This window comes from Bos javanicus, chromosome 4, assembly GCF_032452875.1.
Source record: "Bos javanicus breed banteng chromosome 4, ARS-OSU_banteng_1.0, whole genome shotgun sequence".
In the NCBI taxonomy this organism is placed as follows: Eukaryota; Metazoa; Chordata; class Mammalia; order Artiodactyla; family Bovidae; genus Bos; species Bos javanicus.
This window is the reverse complement of record NC_083871.1, coordinates 61,300,315-61,319,795: the sequence shown is the minus strand read 5'-3', so window position 1 is coordinate 61,319,795 and position 19,481 is coordinate 61,300,315. Positions and strand designations below refer to the sequence as shown.

The 19,481-nt window shown below is 42.1% G+C and overlaps 1 protein-coding gene across 2 annotated transcripts in view; it reads right to left on the bottom strand.

The window, feature by feature from the left end:
• AOAH (acyloxyacyl hydrolase) overlaps positions 1–19,481 on the bottom strand; it is a 182,945-nt gene that overhangs the window by 91,493 nt on the left and 71,971 nt on the right. Inside the window, exons 7-11 of one of the 2 annotated variants that reach the window (XM_061414123.1) lie at positions 15,893–15,953; positions 14,718–14,860; positions 13,798–13,846; positions 10,220–10,268; positions 7,942–8,036 (exon numbers count right to left, since the gene is read on the bottom strand). In XM_061414123.1, the coding sequence (XP_061270107.1) occupies positions 7,942–8,036; positions 10,220–10,268; positions 13,798–13,846; positions 14,718–14,860; positions 15,893–15,953 (397 nt within the window). The remainder of the gene's footprint in view (positions 1–7,941; positions 8,037–10,219; positions 10,269–13,797; positions 13,847–14,717; positions 14,861–15,892; positions 15,954–19,481) is intronic. The other variant, XM_061414124.1, reaches the window with a different exon arrangement.

Genomic DNA, 19,481 nt, shown 5'->3' with positions numbered 1-19,481 from the left:
TATTCATTTTAAATATAGCAGTGTGTACACGACCTTCCCAAAGTCCCTAATTATCCCTCCATCCCACCAGCAACCATGAGTTCATTATCTAAGTCTGTGAGTCTCTTTCTGTTTTGTAAGTAAGTTCACTTGTATCATTTCTTTTTAGAGTCCACATATAAGGGATGTCATATGATATTTCTCCTTCTCTGTCTGACTTACTTCACTCAGTATGACACTTTCTATGGGCCTCGTATTTCATAATGCTCCCCATAATTCTCCTCTAGGACTGATGGTTTAGCTCCTACCTCTGACCAATCCTCCAGTCGTTGCCTTAAGTAGGAAATCCCCAGAAAATCACACAGAAGCCAGACTTGACTCCCGGCCCTTGGCAAGGACTGGGCTGGGTAATCCCCAGGAGAGGCATGGAGGGAACTATTTGAAGGAACCAGTGAATGAATGGTATATAGCAATCAATTCCAACCATTCAGAATTATTTTTAAATGCTAGAATTGTCCTCTTCCCCCATGCCAATGGATTTGAGATTCTAAACGTTTCCTCTATGAAGCATCACTATCATTAAACCTATTTTATGGCTGAGAAACTTGAGGGAGAGTGAAGCAAAATGGTAGATATAATTAGCTAGAGGGCAAGGATTGTTCTCTGGTCTTAGCAATACACTGGATTGCACAGGTGTTTACTGACTCATGCTGCCTCTCTATGTGGAGATCTCTATCTAACATGCCCGGGGAGCAAGCATGTGGGCTGAGTAATTATAAATGCCTTTCAGAAGTATGGAGCTTAAAATAATTTCCTCTTGTAGTTTTTCAAAACAACCAGTGTTTGTGTCTTTTTAATCCTCACAGAAGGCATAGAGGGCAAAGATCATCAATGATTTCAGAGGCATGAGGCTGCAAGAAAACCGGACTTTGCTGTCAGGTAAGAGACACAGATGCTCACCTTGAGCAGGAAGAAAGGGGCACTGAATTGATCAGGACTGAAAGCAACAGCCCGTCTGCCCTGTGCCCATAAACGGGGAAAGGGAACAGAAGAACATTCTTTCTCATGTGGCCTGTTTGCTGTTGGAGAAAAGGATTCACCATGGTACACAGAACTCTCTTTTCCTGACAGAATAAATGAGAAATAACTAGGATTGGGGCTTCATTCTTCATTGTTTAGCATCTTTAATCCATCAGCTTTTAAGATGTCTGAGGAGCAGAAAATGTAATTTTATCCAGTTTTATTAGACAACAGCCTTTCCTCATCTGAAAAAATAATTTAAAAAGTACCCTAACTCTTAATATTTCTGGAGTCGACATGAAGTTAGTGGAGGTAGAATTTCCATATTTTATTATGTACCGTGAAAATCAGCCTTTATGCTTAATGGAAGCCTTATGCTCACTGATAAATCAAAAGAGCGAAGGCAGGGCTGGGTAGTGAGAGGCAGGGTGAGAGCTGATACTGGCTCTGTTGTCTGTGGGCTAATAAAGAGTAGACTAGCTTGATTTACAAAATCATCTCCAAGAGAGGAAAGAAGTGCAGGGGTACTTGAAAGACTGGCGCTGCTTTGCTCTCGGGTGAATATGCATTTTATGCAGCCAGATTAAGGATTCATTTTGTCCTTGACACAGCACGAAATTCAATCTGCACTTACTTAGCCTACAGACAACAGCCTGCCAGGGGTCGTGTGAAGATTTTATAATAGTACAGGCAACAGTCTTCACCAGCAAAATAAACATTTGGGAAATTGTATTTTGAAAGCATTTCTTCTTCTTCTCTCCTCACCAATCCCCAGCCCGTCATGCAATTCTGGTTCAGTGAAATGCAGCATTTAATATTTTGGAAATAATTTTCAAGCAGATGGGGGAAGAGGCAGGAGGGCAGCTTCTATTACTAGCCTTGATGATCTCTCTACCTTCCCTTCTTTGTCAACAAAACAACTCAAGCAGTGATTGTTTTTCCTTTGCAAGAAAATAAAATAAGACAGCATGAAAGTGTTCTCAGATTTGCTCTCTGTTTGCTTCTGAAATCTTTCTAAGCTGAGGTCTTCTGTGTGATACAGAAAGCTCATTTTGAACCTGACTGCTGAGGATATCTTGGAGAGATGCTAAGGTGTGTTTTTTTTTTTTTTTCTTTTTTAAAGAGGAAGAGGGCAGGATTTTCTGTCCCTGGCAGAGTGAGCCTCAGAACCCTTTGTTTCTGTGTAACAACGAGGGTAATTCTTCACACTCTCTTTATTGAACTACAAATATCTTTCCAGATGAACACTCTCCTAATCTAATTAGCTGTAAACAGGCCTCCCGGGTGCCACGCTACTTTAGCTATGGGATGGCATGAGCAGGAGGGGAGAGGGACTAGTTCAGGAAAGATATCCATGACTGTGAGTCTTTTCGATGGGCACAGTTGGGATGGGGTGATGTATCTGCAGGAGACTTTTCTGCCTTATAAGGAGACAAAAGCAAAGACTTATTGACTACTCTCCTAAAGGGCAGAATGGCCTACTATGAGCAAAGAAAGCTTGTTTTTCTATAGCACTTAACTGGTCTTCCCAGAATATGACTTACTAGTTAGCATAGCAAAGGAATGGCATCAAGCACGCTCGGGGATCCTGAGGGGTCTTGGCTGATTAATATGCATCCCCACTGTCAGACCCTGAGAAAGGCCATGGAGCCAAATGTTCACTTTGGAAGAGGTGATCCCATTATGGTTCCTGGTGGAACACCAGATCATGAGGGATTACAGGGTGGGGTTAGGGGTCAGTGGGTACTTTCAAGTTTCACAGTCAATGGTAGAGAATCCAAATTCAGAACCTCTGTCTGTGCAGAAGGTTGGAGAAAGGTTGCACAGCTTCATTTTTAAAGACAGCTTTCAGTTGTTCACCTTCTTCATGTCATTTTGGAAAGGATTCCTAAAGAAAGTTGAGGAGGGGATAATCTGGTCTTTGGTAAATAGCAGCGAGTGGTGAGGGGGGAAGGGTGGGCTCCTTGGGTGAGGCAGGTCCTAGGTTAATAAGAACCTGAAGAAATGAGGCTTCACTGGGTCATGGTTATGCCGGCCACCAGCCAGGCCTCCAGTGCCATGGGACCCACAAGGTTGAATAATCAATACTGGTCTCTGACAGCTGTTTCCTGCCAGTCATCCAGCCTTGAGCCAACACATAGGATTTCTGTTGTATTTCAGCCTCCTCGGACATCCCTGCTTTCTGGTGCCCAGTGTTGGCTGGAATGGATTCCAGACTTGTTCTGAAAGGGTTTGAGTCACCTGTACTGGGTTAACACCAATGACTTCTGGGCTCCAAGCCCACTCCTCTATTCTCTGCTCTGTGCTATGGGGCTGGACTCTGCAACTACACTTCCCAGACTCCTCTGCATCTCCCTGCCAATGAGAGGTGCAGGTGGGAGATGGACAAGAAGGGCAGGAGAAGGAGAGGAGGAACTATTTTCTGGCATTTAGTTGAGCTGGCATTCAGCAGCCTCTAGCCTCCAGCCCCCTTTGCTGCTTCTGTCTCCTCTCTGCACTCCTCAGTGGTTCAGAGGTAGCTGGTCCACGTGGCTTCAGCAGTGAAAATACAGGTTGTGCAGTGGTCCAAGCACCAGCTGCACCCCTCCCTCTGGCTTCTGGTAATACCTCTTCCTCCTGTTGTTCTTTAGCTCTGGAGTCAGCAGTTGCTTCTTGCAATGATTAATCTCTGATAATTTTAGCATCCTTCCTTTTGTTCTATGGGGCTTCCCTTGTGGCTCAGCAGGTAAAGAATCTGCCTGGAATGGGGGAGACCTGGGTTTAATCCCTGGTTTGGGAAGATCCCCTGGAGAAGGGAAAGGCTATCCACTCTAGTATTCTGGCCTGGAGAATTCCATGGACTATATAGTCCATGGGGTCACAAAGAGTTGGTCTCGACGAAGCGACTTTCATTAACTCATTTTTGTTCTAAAGTCGGTATAATCAGTTCCCTGTATTAAATCCATCAGTGTAGCCAGTATCCTATATTAAATCTCCTCTGTTGGAATGCTTTCATTTTCTTGACTAACCCCTGATAAATGTTGATTCTGACAAGAAACCCAGTTTAAAAGGGTTCCACTTGTTGAATTAGCAAAAGGTTGGAGGCTTTCTCCCTTTGTGGTGACATCACTAAAAGAGAACCCATGGGCAGAGTGAGGACTAAGGACAGTCAGATGGGCAGAGATGCTCTCCTGGGGAACTTCACAGTCTCTAACATCCTCCAGAAATATTCAGGTTGAGAGATGAGCCCACATCATGCTGATGGCTTCCCCATTTTGCTCTACAATGGTCTGTCTTAGAGTGCTTCTTCCTTGGCATTTCTACACGTGAAGAATTTTGAAAACTACACTGCAATACTCTACAATCACATCTTTCTTTTGTAAATCCTCAAAGTTGGACAGTGGAGGCAGTGGGAAAATGACAGTGGTTCTCAAGTATAGCCTGAGGACCCATGGGGAATCATAGAAACCCTCAGAAAGTATTCATGAGATCACTATTGTTATCACAATAGTGAGACTTGATTTACCTTTTTCATTTTAATTCACTCATAAGGGCACAATGAGATTTCAAAAGGTTACACACATGGATACAGAAACAGGTTGTAGGCAGAAGCAGATATGGGAATTTCAGTTCAGTTCAGTTCAGTTGCTCATGTCCGACTCTTTGCTACCCTATGAACTGTAGCATGCTGGGCTTCCCTGTCCATCACCAACTCCTGGAGCTTGCTCAAACTCATGTCCATTGAGTCAGTGATGCCATTCAACCATCTCATCCTCTGTCATCCACTTCTTCTCTTGCCTTTAATCTTTACCAGCATCAGGGTCTTTTCCAATGAATCAGTTCTTCCCAACAGGTTGCCAAATTACTGGAGTTTCAACTTCAGCACCAGTCCTTCCAATGAATATTCAGGACTGATTTCCTTTAGGATTGACTGGTTTGATCTTTCTGTTCAAGGAACTCTCAAGAGTCTTCTCCAACACCACCGCTCAAAAGCATCAATTCTTTGGCACTCGGCTTTCTTTATGGTCCAACTCTCTCATCCATACATGACTACTGGAAAAACCATAGCTTTGACTAGACAGACCTTTGTTGGCAAAGTAATGTCTCTGCTTTTTAATATGCTGTCTAGGTTTGTCATAGCTTTTCTTCCAAGGAGCAAGTGTCTTTTAATTTAGCTGTCTTTTATTCAGATATCAAGGAGATTCACAAAAGTAGAAAAGAGTGCTATTATTCTAATTTAACTTTTGTTTTGGAAAATAAAGTTATTTATTATAAAAATATGTTATTTATGTTAATATGTTTCTTATTTCTATTTTCTAGTGAACTAATAAATTCTGGTGTGGAGTTGGTATATTTTCTTCACTTTTACTAGTCACTTAAATTTCATCTCCAGCCCCTGGTCATCTGGAGTTTAGTCCCCACATGGATGTCAAATCCAGGGAAATCATTTCCAAAATTTTCAATGGCCCAGGCTGGTTCTCCCTTCCGTGGGGGGGTGGGGGGGGCGGGGGGGCGGTGGTCCATGTTTTGCCCCAGGACACATACACTTCCTGTCCTGATGCTTCCATCACCACCCTTACATTACTCAGAAGAATGTCAGAGTCCAGCTTTTTTGACCCCAGTCTCAGGAGACACCTGTCCAAGCCACTTAGTAGCCTTCCACAGTGAGGAGAAGCATCGCACTCTTCCCCCATGGGGACAGCTGAGCCCCGATGCCATACTGACACTAACCACCTCCCTTCTTCTGTGGGTTCTGCTGCAGTCCTTCCAATATTTGACTGTGGAAGGTGGGAATAGTTGACCCACATTATCTTGGGGTCTCGGTTGAAAGTTAGGTAGAAATAACTAGTCCAATTTTCAACACCTGTCATAAAATCATCCTGTATTTCTAATGAAATATCTCTCATTATTTATATATTACACATGAGGAAATTAAAGTTCAGAGAAAATATTAATAATTAAAGGTAAGTGACTAAGCCAGGATTTGAACTCTGGTATGTCCAAAATTGAGAGGGGCATGACAACCCATTCCAGTAATCTTGTCTTTAGAATTCCATGGATGGATAAGCCTGGTGGGCTATAGCCTATGGTGTTGCACTTTATGCTCATTGTCAAGTTGCTTTCAGAGAAGTTCTAGCAACTTAAGTTCTCATTAGTGATGAATGAACATGTCCCTTTCATCTTGCTAAAAGTAGGCCTTCATCACTTTTTAACCTTTGCCTATTTATCAGATGATATCTCATTGCTGTTTTAACTTGTTTTTCTTTGATTACTACTGAAGATGAAACTGTTTTTATATTTATTGGTCATGTTCTTGATAATTAAAAAATTAAATTGTTTTTTTTCCTTATTGATATGCAGGAACTCTTTATTATTAGAGGATTTAAATCTTGTCATATGCTACAAATATTGCTCTAGTTTTTCACTTATCGTTTAATTTTATGAATTTTTTGACATTGCACACATTTGAAGATTTTATGTAATTAAACCTAGTAATACTTTTTTGGGGCTTCCCTTTGTAATATCATGCTCAGAGAAATTGGAATACTTACTAAAATATTTTTTTCAGGAAGGTATAAATCTGTTATGTTTTCTGAATCTTTGGATGACTGGGAATATGTTTCTGTGACTCTTATGTAGGAATAATATCTTGGCAGTTGGAGCATTTTTAACACACCATCCTCAAAATGTTGTAGAAGCTATTCCACTATTTCCCAAAATTTACTGTTGAGAGTGAGGTCTGATACCAAAAAGATTTTTATCTGTTAGTATGTCCCCAGTTATTTGTAAGAGCAGAATGACTGCAAGATTATTCTTCATACTTGGAATAAAAAGGAAAAGCCAGACACGATGAGGAGTCTGTTTTACACTTTCTGGAGTTGAGTGGGTTTTGGATTAAAGTCAAGGATTTCTTCAACTAAAGAAAATTATCTTTTTTTTTTTTTTTTCAGTTTGGTCACCACTTCTCTGTCTGATGTATTCTCTTCTTCTGGGTTTCCTAGTCAATCCCCAGGACTTATCCTATGCCTCTTATGTGAGTTTCAGAATTTCCCCAGTGGGCTGACTGGTTTTCTCTTTTTTTTTTTTTTTTGGCTTTATTTATTACTTTTTTTTACACTTTATTTTTTTTAAATTTTATTTTATTTTTAAACTTTACAGTATTGTGTTAGTTTTGCCAAATATCGAAATGAATCCGCCACAGTGGTTTTCTCACCCTGTTTGTTTCGCATTGTCCAACTTGCTCGTCAGTATGGCCATCACATTTTTACATCAGGCAATTATTGTTTCACCTAAAAGTAGTCTTCCCTGATCTCAGACTGTTTCTTTTTCACTAGTATTGTCTCCTCAAATTATTACTGAGAATCTGATTTAATATCTTACAAAATTCACTTTCCTGTTGCAAGCTTTTTTTGAAAGAGCTCTCCTCTTTGGAGATCATGAACATTTTTTCTATATTCAAATGTTTCTCTGTTTTCTCATCCTTACGAGGGAGTGCTGTGTTTGCCCAGTTTTGGAAACTGAAAGAGGCCCAGTTAGAGAGTGTTCAGGTTCATGTCTGATTTCTTCAATGTGCAAAAGGGATCAAGGAAGAATCGATCATTTCTGTAGTTTAATTTCTCTGGATCAGCAGTCCCATTTTCTAGAAGGTTGAAGAAGGAACCAAATCCCAAGGTGGTCATGTGACAAGCGCTTTCCCACTGTGCCTGCATTCCTTCCCACCTGTCAGGGGCACCATCCTCCTTCTCTGATGGACAAGATGGTCTTGCTGTGAGAGTGTTGTTCTTAGCACATTGTTTGAACTGGACTGAACTGAAATGGCAGTGGAAGTGCCTTTTATGGCAGATTGTGCTGAGAAGGGAAATTCGCACCTGTTTGGAACTGACATTACATTTATAGAGAGCAAGGGGGGAAACAAACACAAAGGCTGGCACACTGGGGATGATTACTGCCAAAATTACTTACCAAAGACATCTGCGAAGCTGTGATCCAGTCAGGAGGGATGTGGAAATGAGCCCCAGCTGAGTCCCCCAGCAAAATGACTCCCCTGGGCTGTGAACCTAGGGGGCACAATTTATTTGCATTATTTATGCACTCAAGTAGTTTGGAGCCTCTAGGTTAGGTAGTTAGGTGAGCACATACCCTGGTGTGTATTCCATGCGTGGAGCATCATAACAGTGATACATTGCCACTTTTTGAGTGTTGGAGGATGAGGGGCATAGCATTTAGGAGCTGAATGAGATTTCTAGGCCACTGAAACTGCCAACTAAGCTGTAGAGATGCAGGTGTGTTTCCTAGCTCCGCATAAAACAAACTGCTGTGCAACCTCTTAAGTGAATGATGGATGAATAAAAACATCAGAAGTTTATCTGAACTCAGAAACATGCCCAGATTTTGGTCCTGAAAAATTGCTTTCTTGGAAAGCATACCCATTTCTGTTATAATTCTCTTTAGGAATTAGTGATATCACGGAGCAATTTTGATTTTTCAAGCATGTTATGGATTTTTAAAGTCCTGAATCTATAAAGGCAAAAGCACGGAGTGGACAATTACGGCTGATTGATGGAGAAATGGAAATAAAGTCACTGTGCAGCCTTGTACATTTGAGGTTACAGATCACTTCATCTGATTCTGAGGAATTCACCCATGGGTGATGCATGTACTCTTCCAAAATTCTTAAAGTCCTGAAAGAATCAAGTGATGCCTCCCAGAGTCAGAGAGGAGAGCTTCCTTTCCCCGCCTACAAACCCCCTGAATCAGGTCCAAGGATGCTCCAGCCTTGCTCCAACGGCTCCCTATCTCAGGACTCTGGGACAGCCAGCATTTGGCTATGCAACTGGGGACTGAGAAGGCCCAGGACATCGAGGAGGGGACGGGATTTAGGGAATCCAAGAGATTCCATAGTGACCCCAGAGCCTCACACCATGGTTTCACTCGATGTTTATTTATTCATTTACTTGTTAATTCATTCTTTTATTCATGCAACAGCATTTCTAAATGGTATGACTTATGTATTGGGTCCTTACATTTTCTACCTCTATCCTACTCCCCTGACAGCTTAGAGATGTTAGACTTTAAGTTGATTGAGGACAAGGACTATATCATGTTTGTCCATGAAAACTCAGAGCCAAGTATAGACCTTAGTGCATAATAGGAATAGGTATTCATGAAATATCCTGTTGAGTGAATGAAATATTTTTAAATGTTAGGAAAAAGCACTGCCTAAACAAAAATAGTGGTGCTACCATAGGGTCTTGTGTGAGGCTCTTTGGGCATCAGCAGTGCCATGTTTTCAGCACTATGTGGTTGGTATTAATAAGTTTCTCCTAAGAGTACTGGTAGGCTTCCCGAGTGGCGCGGTGGTAGAGAAACCACCTGCCAATGCAGGAGACGCGAGAAATGCGGTTCAATCCCTGGGTTGCAGAGATCCCCTGGAGGAGGAAATGGAAACCCACTCCAGTATTGTTGCCTGGGAAATCCCATGGACAGAGAAGCCTGGCAGGCTACAGTCCATGGGGTCTCAAAAGAGTTGGACATGACTTAGCCCCCCAAAAAAGAGTACAAAGACTACTGGTGGCCCAGGGGTCTGTGGCACGTGGGCATTTAGAATACAGAGCTTTTGTTCAAGTGTTTTCGCGAACTCTCAGCAGTTATAGTTTGGCGGCCTCCCTTAAGTTACCCACATACCAGCCTTTAACCCATTTGACACAAGGACTTTGTCAGTACAAGCCCAGATGTCTGACCTTATGGTGTATTGAGAAGGACACAGAGCAGAATGAAAATTATCACCTCCACTTATCTTCTTATTTGGAGAGGTGCTGGATTTCAGTTACCATGGTATCTATTTTACAGCCTTTAAGAAAAAACTGAATTTTATATTTGTGTATAGTTGATTAATAATGTGTTAGCTTCAGTTGTACAACAAAGTGATTCAGTTGAGCATATACAAGTATCTATTGTTTTTCAAATTCGTTTCCCAATTAGGTTGTTACATAATATTCAGCAGAGTTCCCTGTGCTATACAGTAGGTCCTTGTTGGTTATCCATTTTAAAAGTAGTAATGTCCATCCAAAACTCCCTAACTATCCCTCTAATAACTTTCCAGTCACCCAATAAAGGAATCAGTTAAACTCATTATGCTGTAGCATCAGGCATTTCCTCATTTGTCTGTTCGACTCAATTTGACTCAGACTAGAAAAGAATATTCTATTAGGATAAGTACACTGACTTTTACCATTCATACCTTCACAGAATTTCTTCTCGTATGGGATTCCATCTTTTGGATCAACACCCTTTAAGAGAGAAGTGATGAGATTAGCAGTTTGCTTTTAAATTTATGAGACACAAGTACAAAATCCTCCCCAGATGGCTTTTAAAGCACAAAGGCAAATCAGTAGATAAAATCCTTTAAAGTCTCTTGAGCCCTTAATCCAAGGTAGCAACATTCTACGTGAGTTAGGCTTTAAGGACCTGGGGGCAGGAACAAGGAGAGATCCAGAAACTGGACCATCTTGTTCAGAAGGATGCAGGGCAGGGCTCTGAGTGCTGGAAGTGTCACTGGAGGGAGCACTGAGGGTCCAGTCAGTGCTGGGACACAGGGTCAGAGTGGGCTCAGCGGTCTCTAAACTAGAGCTCTAAGTATCCTGACTTCTCCAGTGCCTAAGGAGTGATGTTTCTAGAGCAGTGATTCTCAACAGGGCTGGTTTTAAGGCAGCCCCCTACCCGCCCCTGCCCTGCACTCATCCCCAGGGGACTTCGGCAATGCCCGGAGACATCTTTGGTTGTTACAGTGTGGGGAGGGGGAGCTACAGGCATTTAGTGGGGAGAGGCCAGAGATGCCGCTAACCATCCTACATTTTTCAAGGCAGCCTGGACGATAAGACATCATCCCAAATGTTGATACAATGAGACTGAGAAACCCATCAGTGAGGTTGAGCTTGTGAGTTGGACAGGGTTACCATAGCTGAGGGCACTTTCTAACACTGAATGCTAGGTCTGTGCATTAGTAGAGTAACTGGTCCTTGGAAGGTTCAAGCAGAGTCTGGATAACCCTAAGGAAAAGTTAATACACATATATAGTTATGTTTTTTGTTTTGTTTTGCTTGTCAAACTCTGGTCTGGAGAACACTGGCATTCCACTAGATAGTAATGGTATTAACAGGATTCTAGGAAGAGCCCGATGGTCAGAGATGTATTGGAAACAGTGTGTTCACTCTCTTGGTCTTGGGGGCTCCCAGTGTGCAATAAAACATTAAAGACGCTGAGAAATTCGGAAGTAAAGCAAACTGTTTAGGCTTATTTGACCCAGTACTTTCTAAACCTGGGTATAGCACCCCTCCTTCTGTATCTTTTAACCTCCCACTTGACAGCGGAGTTCCTGGACACAGTTAGGGAAATGTTGGACTTGGTGGTTGCAAAATCCTCTCTGAGTTCATGATTTTGTGGTTCTGGGAGTCATTTTTCCTCTATGGAAAGGGATAGGTGTGAAGGTCATGTGTCTTTTTCCTATTAACTGATGATGAACTCTGAGTCTTGGCTCTCTGGGCTCCTCGTGGGTTTCCACTGTCAGACTTTATTTTTTGGGACTTCAAAATCACTGCAGGTGGTGATTTCAGCCATGAAATTAAAAGACGCTTACTCCTTGGAAGGAAAGTTATGACCAACCTAGATAACATATTAAAAAGCAGAGACATTACTTTGCCAACAAAGGTCCATCTAGTCAAGGTTATGGTTTTTCCAGTGGTCATGTATGGATGTGAGAGTTGGACTGTGAAGAAAGCTGAGCGCTGAAGAATTGATGTTTTTGAACTGTGGTGTTGGAGAAGACTCTTGAGAGTCCCTTGGACTGCAAGGAGATCCAACCAGTTAATTCTAAAGGAGATCAGTCCTGGGTGTTCTTTGGAAGGACTGATGCTAAATCTGAAACTCCAGTACTTTGGCCACCTCATGTGAAGAGTTGACTCATTGGAAGAGACTCTGATGTTGCGAGGGATTGGGGGCAGGAGGAGAAGGGGACGACAGAGATGAGATGTCTGGATGGCATCACCGACTCGATGGACATGGGTTTGGGTGAACTCCAGGAGTTGGTGATGGACAGGGAGGCCTGGCATGCTGTGATTCATGGGGTTGCAAAGAGTCAGACATGACTGAGTGACTGAACTGAACTGAACTGAGCACTGTCTCTTATTGGCCTTCCATATGTAGGTGGGGTCACACGTCAGAGGCAGGGATGGGGTCATGGAACAAAGATAGGAGCTTCACATACTAATAACCTCTGTGTCATCCAACAGGACAGCTAAGCTTGACTCTAACAGAACAAGAGCTGCCTTAGGGATCCTGACACCTCCATACCTTAAGACTAGGGGTGATGTCTTCCCCTTCTCATGAGAAGGCAATTTGACTAATGATAGGGTGGGTGGGGTGGGCTATACTGGGGTACAATCTGTCTTGCTCTCCACATCTCAGAAATAACAGACCATCAGTGTCCTGGAGAGAAGAAACTATTTACAGAAACTTTCTCCTCTTCATTCAAGCAAATAAGGCAGCCATTCAAAGGCAATTTATCTTGAAGCTGCTGCTGCTGCTGCTAAGTCGCTTCAGTCGTGTTCGACTCTGTGCGACCCCATAGACGGAAGCCCACCAGGCTCCCCTGTCCCTGGGATTCTCCAGGCAAGAACACTGGAGTGGGTTGCCATTTCCTTCTCCAATGCATGAAAGTGAAAAGTGAAAGGGAAGTCGCTCAGTCGTGTCCGACTCTTAGCGACCCCATGGACTACAGCCTACCAGGCTCCTTCATCCATGGGATTTTCCAGGCTAGAGTACTGGAGTGGGGTGGAATCTTAAACTTCAAGGCCCCTTGTTTGTATGATCCCTGCCTGTGTGAGTGCTGGGAGCAGCTGGGAGATGTAGAGTGTTTTAGGTGGAGAGGAGTCTGGCTGCAGTCAGAACAATGTTTCCACTTAAGCACTCCTGGTAAATTGGAAAAGAGATCTCAAAAGAAAGTGACCTGAATTTCCAAGACTCCAGGAATTTGTTAAGATTTCTTTTATCATTCTAGTTAATCATACTTTTATACTTGATTTTGTATTTGGTATACTTTTTCCTTCATGCTGCTGCTGCTAAGTCGCTTCAGTCGTGTCCGACTCTGTGCGACCCCATAGGTGGCAGCCCACCAGGCTCCCCCGTCCCTGGGATTCTCCAGGCAAGAACACGGGAGTGGGTGAGGACCCCTCAAATCCTATAAGTTCAAGACCTCACAAAATTTAGATTTGCTGCCATTACTGTCCTCAGATAAGTGTTTGGCTTTTCTCCTTCCTTCCCTTTTCTCTACTGGAAGCTACTAATCTATTCATGAGGAACCAGGGTAGCAGCGTAGCTGCTTCGGGATGTAGGTAGTGGGGAAACTACAGGTAATTTCCACTCTGCCTGGCTAGCCTTATGAAACAGGAAAAAAAGGGCTGCAATGAAACGGTGACAGCGTGTGATTTGCTCCACCAGCTGTTTGGGTTGCTGTAAAAAGTTTGCTAACACCACGATTCATTTAATTTCACACTGTTTCAGACAGAACCAAGGGGTTAGATGTGAGTGACCTTAAACAAGACTTACAGTGGCTGTGACTGAGAGAGCCTCAGCTCTCATTACATCATTGACACTTTTCACGTGTGATTGGATTCTATGCCGCTCTTTCAAACAGCAGAAAAAGAGTTGCCTTAGCCTACCATCTTATCTTCTTCCTCAGGTCTAACTAAGCAAACAGGCAATGGGCTTGTAAGGAGGGCAGAAAGCCAGAGAATAGGGTTAAGTCTGAATTTAGTTGCTTACCCAAATGCCGTTACAGTTTGAATCTTGATATGAGTCCCAGTTGTCTGGCCTACAGAGAGGACAGCCACATTAGTCTTCAGCATATATTTATCACTCTGAATGTCAGCTTCACAAATGAAGGAATGAATCAATGAGTGCTACACCAAGTGTCACTGATGACCAACAGGTTCTTCAAGGGAAAATGCCACACACCATTGTGTGTTGTGGCCCACAGAACCCTCACTCGGCCTCTTTGTCATTCTCTTGGCTTTGGGTACTTGCTGGGAGCTGGGGACCAAATGCAGCCTTTTCATAACTGACTACGTTCATGGGTGGTATTGTTGGGTAATGGTGCTGATGAGCGTAATGAACACATCTGCAGTCTATTTTCTTCAGACAGGCAACACCATTAAAGTTACGCCTCTAAAGTCCCAAACATCTGGTTAATGCTTCAGCACTGTAGTCACAGCTAAGATGAAGGCTGGCATATCCAGTTTGAGTTTTGAGATGTGATTGGCTGAACATCATCCTGGGACTAAAATGAAACCGGCACTCCACTCCCTGCAGTCCTTGCCTTACTCTTGGTGGAAAAGGCTACTCTTTCTGGGCCCAGGGCTGCCTGTAGAGCTCGAGCAGGCGGATGGATAAATGTCCACAATAACCTGTCTACTCACTTGTTTCTTCCACTAGACTGTAAACTCATATTTCTATTTGTTTACCACGCAGCATGATGCAGAATGCTTGGCAATGCTCGATGAGCATTTTGCGGGGCAATAAAATGAACAATTACTGGTTTTTTTCATTGAGTTTTACTTCAGTGAGGACACGGAGGTCCCTTCTCTCTATAAGCACGAATCCCCTAGGCTGGAGGAGATAATTATGCCTCCCGCCTCCTTTTCAGAAGGTAATTTTCAAAATCAGTGATGAGCAGAGACCATTACCTTCTGCCTGGGTATGCCATCTTGTTGCTGTCGTTGCAATCTCTCCCTCGCCAATAAAAGCCCCGCAGTGTCTGAAAGTGAAGGGCACACACAGGAAGGGTCAGTTCTGCTCTCATGTTGTCCACGGTGAAGGCCAGTCTGAGCTGTCAGAGGGGGATTGACATCTGCAGTTTCAAATTCAAATATAGTCTGGGAATACCAGAGATCACCAAGAAAATTAAGGTGAATATGCTACGACCTCCCGAGTGAGGTGAAATATAATATGGTGCCAGGGCCAATCACAGGTGTAGCATGAGTGTGCATGTGCGTGTGTGTGTGTGTGTGTGTGTGTGTGCACTGTTGTGTGTGTGCCAATATGTGACAGCATGGGGGTGCACCTGTGTGAATTTGCAAGTCATGAGCATGTGTACATTCACATGGGTGGTTATGCAAATGCATGTTTCACACACGCGTGTCTGTGTGTACATGTGTGTTCATGTGTATGTGTCTATGTGTACTTCCACACACAGCAGGGCCATCCAACTCCTTGAACTTTCTCTATTAATCATCAACCTTCTCAGGCCCCAAAGCAATTGGTTTATTTTGTTCAACGATTAATAATTTTACTGAATAATTAAAAACTCTAGCCAAACTGGTTATTTGCATGGATTTATTATATTTTTGACATGTCTGATTCAAAAGGATTAAGAGCCACGATGATGTCAAACAATTCTTTTATTGCTCGAATTGCCAGGTAGAGTATCTGAGATCCCATCAACTTTGGAAAGTTTGTGACATCTGTTACTTGCTTGTTGAATTTCACAGAGAATATTATGATATCCTAACTGTTCTAAATCAAACATGTGCACACAAACACATATACACTTTTAAAAAGTAAGTTAAAATATATTTAAGAATTTTGAAAATAATTCATGACATGTTTTCAAGATAACTGTTATCCTCATGGAGAATTCCAGCTGGGAATGGCTTCAGGAAATGAAAACAGTCTAGGACTAAGATCCACTTTGATGGTCCATGTGGAGATAGCATAAAGGTATATAAACATTATAAAATGGTGTATTATCAAATTAATAATACATTCAAATGGCATTCAATCTTGTCTTATTAAAGGAAAGAAATTTATAGGAAGCAATGCAATATTTACTGAACGTCTGGTTACTCTTAACAATACTTACTGGGAAATCACTATATTTGTCTGAATCGGCATCTTTGAATGGCACAGAATTTTGTATACTTCTAGAAGAAAGAAAATGAAACACCTGTGAGCTAAGAAAAAAGAAAGCGTGTTTGTGAAAATAAATACAGACATGTTTAGATATGACTGTGCTGAGTTTACTTAACAAAACCCCATTCTAAAAATAAAATTAAGGGCCTAAATAAAAATTTAAAAAGTAAAGATAAAATTGAGTACCAGCCCAACTTTGCTTATTCCTACTCGCCACTCAACAGAATGATTTTCTCTCTGACATTTACTTGGCCTATATGGGTAAGTAAAACATAATGAACTCAAGTGTTAGAGGCCATGGGGTATGGCTGTTGAGGTCCTCAGGAAAGGAGACTGCCTTTTTGGTCCAGTCAATGAACTTAGTACTAGAGATTTTACACATTTTACACATTCTGGGACAGAAGTCTTTTCTTAAGTTTCTCCTCTTTTAAATCACTTCATCTGAGACCCGTTAGGCATTTAGTTGTCACTCCCCTTTAAGAGCCGGGTGTAACTGATGTGATTGATGATCGAGCAATTAATGCCAAGAACTACAGATACCTCCTTTGAGCGAGGATTTCCCTTAAGTCCTCACTACCAGACTTTCCCCAGCTTCCAAATGGCAAACACTGTTTTCCCTTTAGGAGAATCACTTACAGAGTAGCAGGCAAGTGCCATCATACGGCAGAGTGAGGTTACTCTTGGAGCTTAGAATGTAGAGAGAGTAACATGCTCCCTTATAGGTTTTAGTAAATGGTCTTCTGAATCAAGAGCTTCTCAGCAGTTCTGAGAGTCTCCAGGCTAGCGAATTCAGCCAGAGCAAGCATGGAGCCTAACTGGTGGTGTGGAGCCTGTCTTAGGAGCTCTGGGATGGTGGAGCCACTGGAAGTCCGCTTTACAGATCTCTTGCGGATGACATCCCCTGTAAGAATAGGTAAGGTTCTCCTATGTATGTATCTGACCTCTTGGATAGCTGTTTTAGGCTCCTAGTTGAGAAAAGGAGGAAAGACACAGAGCAAGAGAAAGAATAAGAGGAAGAGGGGGAGGGAGAGGGATGGGGTAGGGAGGAGAGAGAGGATGAACAAACCCACACAGCCGTATTATCAATCTGAGAAAAAGCACTGGGTAAAAGGTCTTTCTCAATGATGCCAAAACTATCTCCTTCTACCTTTGCCACCTTTGGGGTGAGACTTTGTCTGTGAAGGAAGGAACAATGAGTTATTTCTAGAATTAGAACGTTTGGTCATTAAATTAACCTTTACTTGTTTATTTTAAAGGCTCAAAGTAACTAACCAAAACCATACATTCTAGACATATGTGGGTAAATCGGCCATCCTAAATCTCATAAGTTGCAATTTACATAAACTCCACAATCCCTTATTCATAGCCTGCATATCCAAACAGTCCTGAAAACCAAGAGGGGTTTCTTATTTTCAATGTTGAAGCTAATTTATTTGATGGCAAAATTTGACCTAAACCAATCTAAGGCAATTCATAACCTATACCCTACTTAATATGACTATCCATATATTTCACTGCTGAAATATAAATGTGTTTAGTTAGGAGTGCTAAGAGTGTGAGTGTGGGGAGTTATAGTATACGCATGATATGTCACTTTCTTAAAATCTGGGAAATTCTGAATTCCAAATTACATCTGGCTCCAAGGTTTTGGATAAAGCATTGTTGACTTTTACTATCATTGCTTCTGCAAAATTGTATATAAATTTGAAACATTATGTATCCTTACAGGTACCTGGTTGTATGCCAAAATATTCATTCATTCATTCCATAGCTATTTTTGAAGTCCCTACCATGTGCCAGACATCATATTAGATATTAAGGATGAGTATTAGATACATTTCCTATGCTAGAAGAACTCAGTGATGGTTGGGGAAAACAATGCATTAATAGATAGCTACAGTGCTATGGAGAAAATTCTCTAAGAGGGTTGTGCACGCAGAGGGAAGACATTTCCCTCTCTACAGGGAGGGAGGCAATCTTAAAGTGAAAGTTAAAGGATTAGAAAGCATTTTCAAAGCAAGTAATTGGGTGACAGGCATTCTAGTAGGAAGGAAAAATATGGGAAGCCCTATAACATAGCTCTAGGTTCTGAAATTAGACTCCCTGGATTTGAATCTCAGGTCTGCTGTACATAACCTTAAGGCAAATTATTTCATCATTTTTACATCTGTTGGCTCATTTGTAAATGGGGTCAATGTCAGTACCTGCTTCCTTGGACTGTTGCAAAGACTAAATGAGTTGTTATGTGAAGCAAGGAAGACCTGTGCCAAGCATGTGATAAGTATTCACAAAATATTAGCTCTTTTCTTTATTATGCACAGTGCTAACAGCTATTCCAAGGGTGGCTTCTAGGACTGGGCAAACAGGCCTAAGTTGTCTCCTCTTATGACATTTTAGTTTCTGGATATATCCCCAATTCAACCCATGGATTCTCTTCAGATTTTCAGGTTCCCAGCCATACAATGTCCAATCCAGTTATGCATGCCCGTTATTTTTAGATAATTTTACTGTAAACTTCTTTGCTGTAAGTACCTTCACAGCAAGCATTTTTGTTACAAACATTCTCACTGTGTAACTAATTGGCCATAAGACAATTTTGCCATAAAAGGTAAAATGACTGGTTGATAGTTTGTTTTGATATGTATCATACAAAAATCATGACAAATGATGATGATTTGCCCCAAGAGCCAGTTTCTTATTTCTAAACACACTGCAGTAGAGGAGAAAGAGGCTGAGCGCCTGAAAAATCGCGGGTTTGAGCTCACATTTCCCATAAACCTCTGGAATGTTTATCAACAGACATATGACAAGATGCCAGGATCACACAACAGTGTAGAGGCCTTCCTAACGCAATACAAATGTGTGTGTGCTCAGAGGTGTCCGACTCTTGCACCCCCATGGACAGTAGCCCACCAGGCTCCTTTCTAGGCAAAAGCACAGGAATGGGATGCAATACAAAGCTTGGGTATAAATATGCATCCTAGTATTTGGAAGTTGATACCTCCTCTAACAAAGGAAGAAATTTTAGCAAAAAGAAAAACTGTGATGCCGAATGAGGAGGCGAATCAACGTGTAAAACACTAAGAATGAAAGCCCTGGAAGACAAGTGCTCAGGCACAAGTCACAGAATAAGGTCAGTCATCTGCACAGTAGTGCCGTTAAATCTACGCACCCTTTAGATGGACTTCCCTGGTGGCTCAGATGGTAAAGCATCTGCCTACAATGTGGGAGACCCAGGTTCAATCCCTGGGTTGGGAAGATCTCCTGGAGAAGAAAATGGCAACCCACTCCAGTATTCTTGCCTGGAAAATCCCATGGATGGAAGAGACTGGTAGGCTACAGTCCATGGGGTTGTAAAGAGTTGGACATGACTGACTTTCACTTTTCACCCTTTAAATATATTCAGATATTTTGTATTTAGTAATAAAGTCTCTTTAATTGTGTAATTAGCCTCATGGCTAATTAGTTATATGGTGAAACTAATGTTTGTGGCAGCAAAGATGTTTAAAACAGGGAACTTACAGTGAAGATACCTAGAA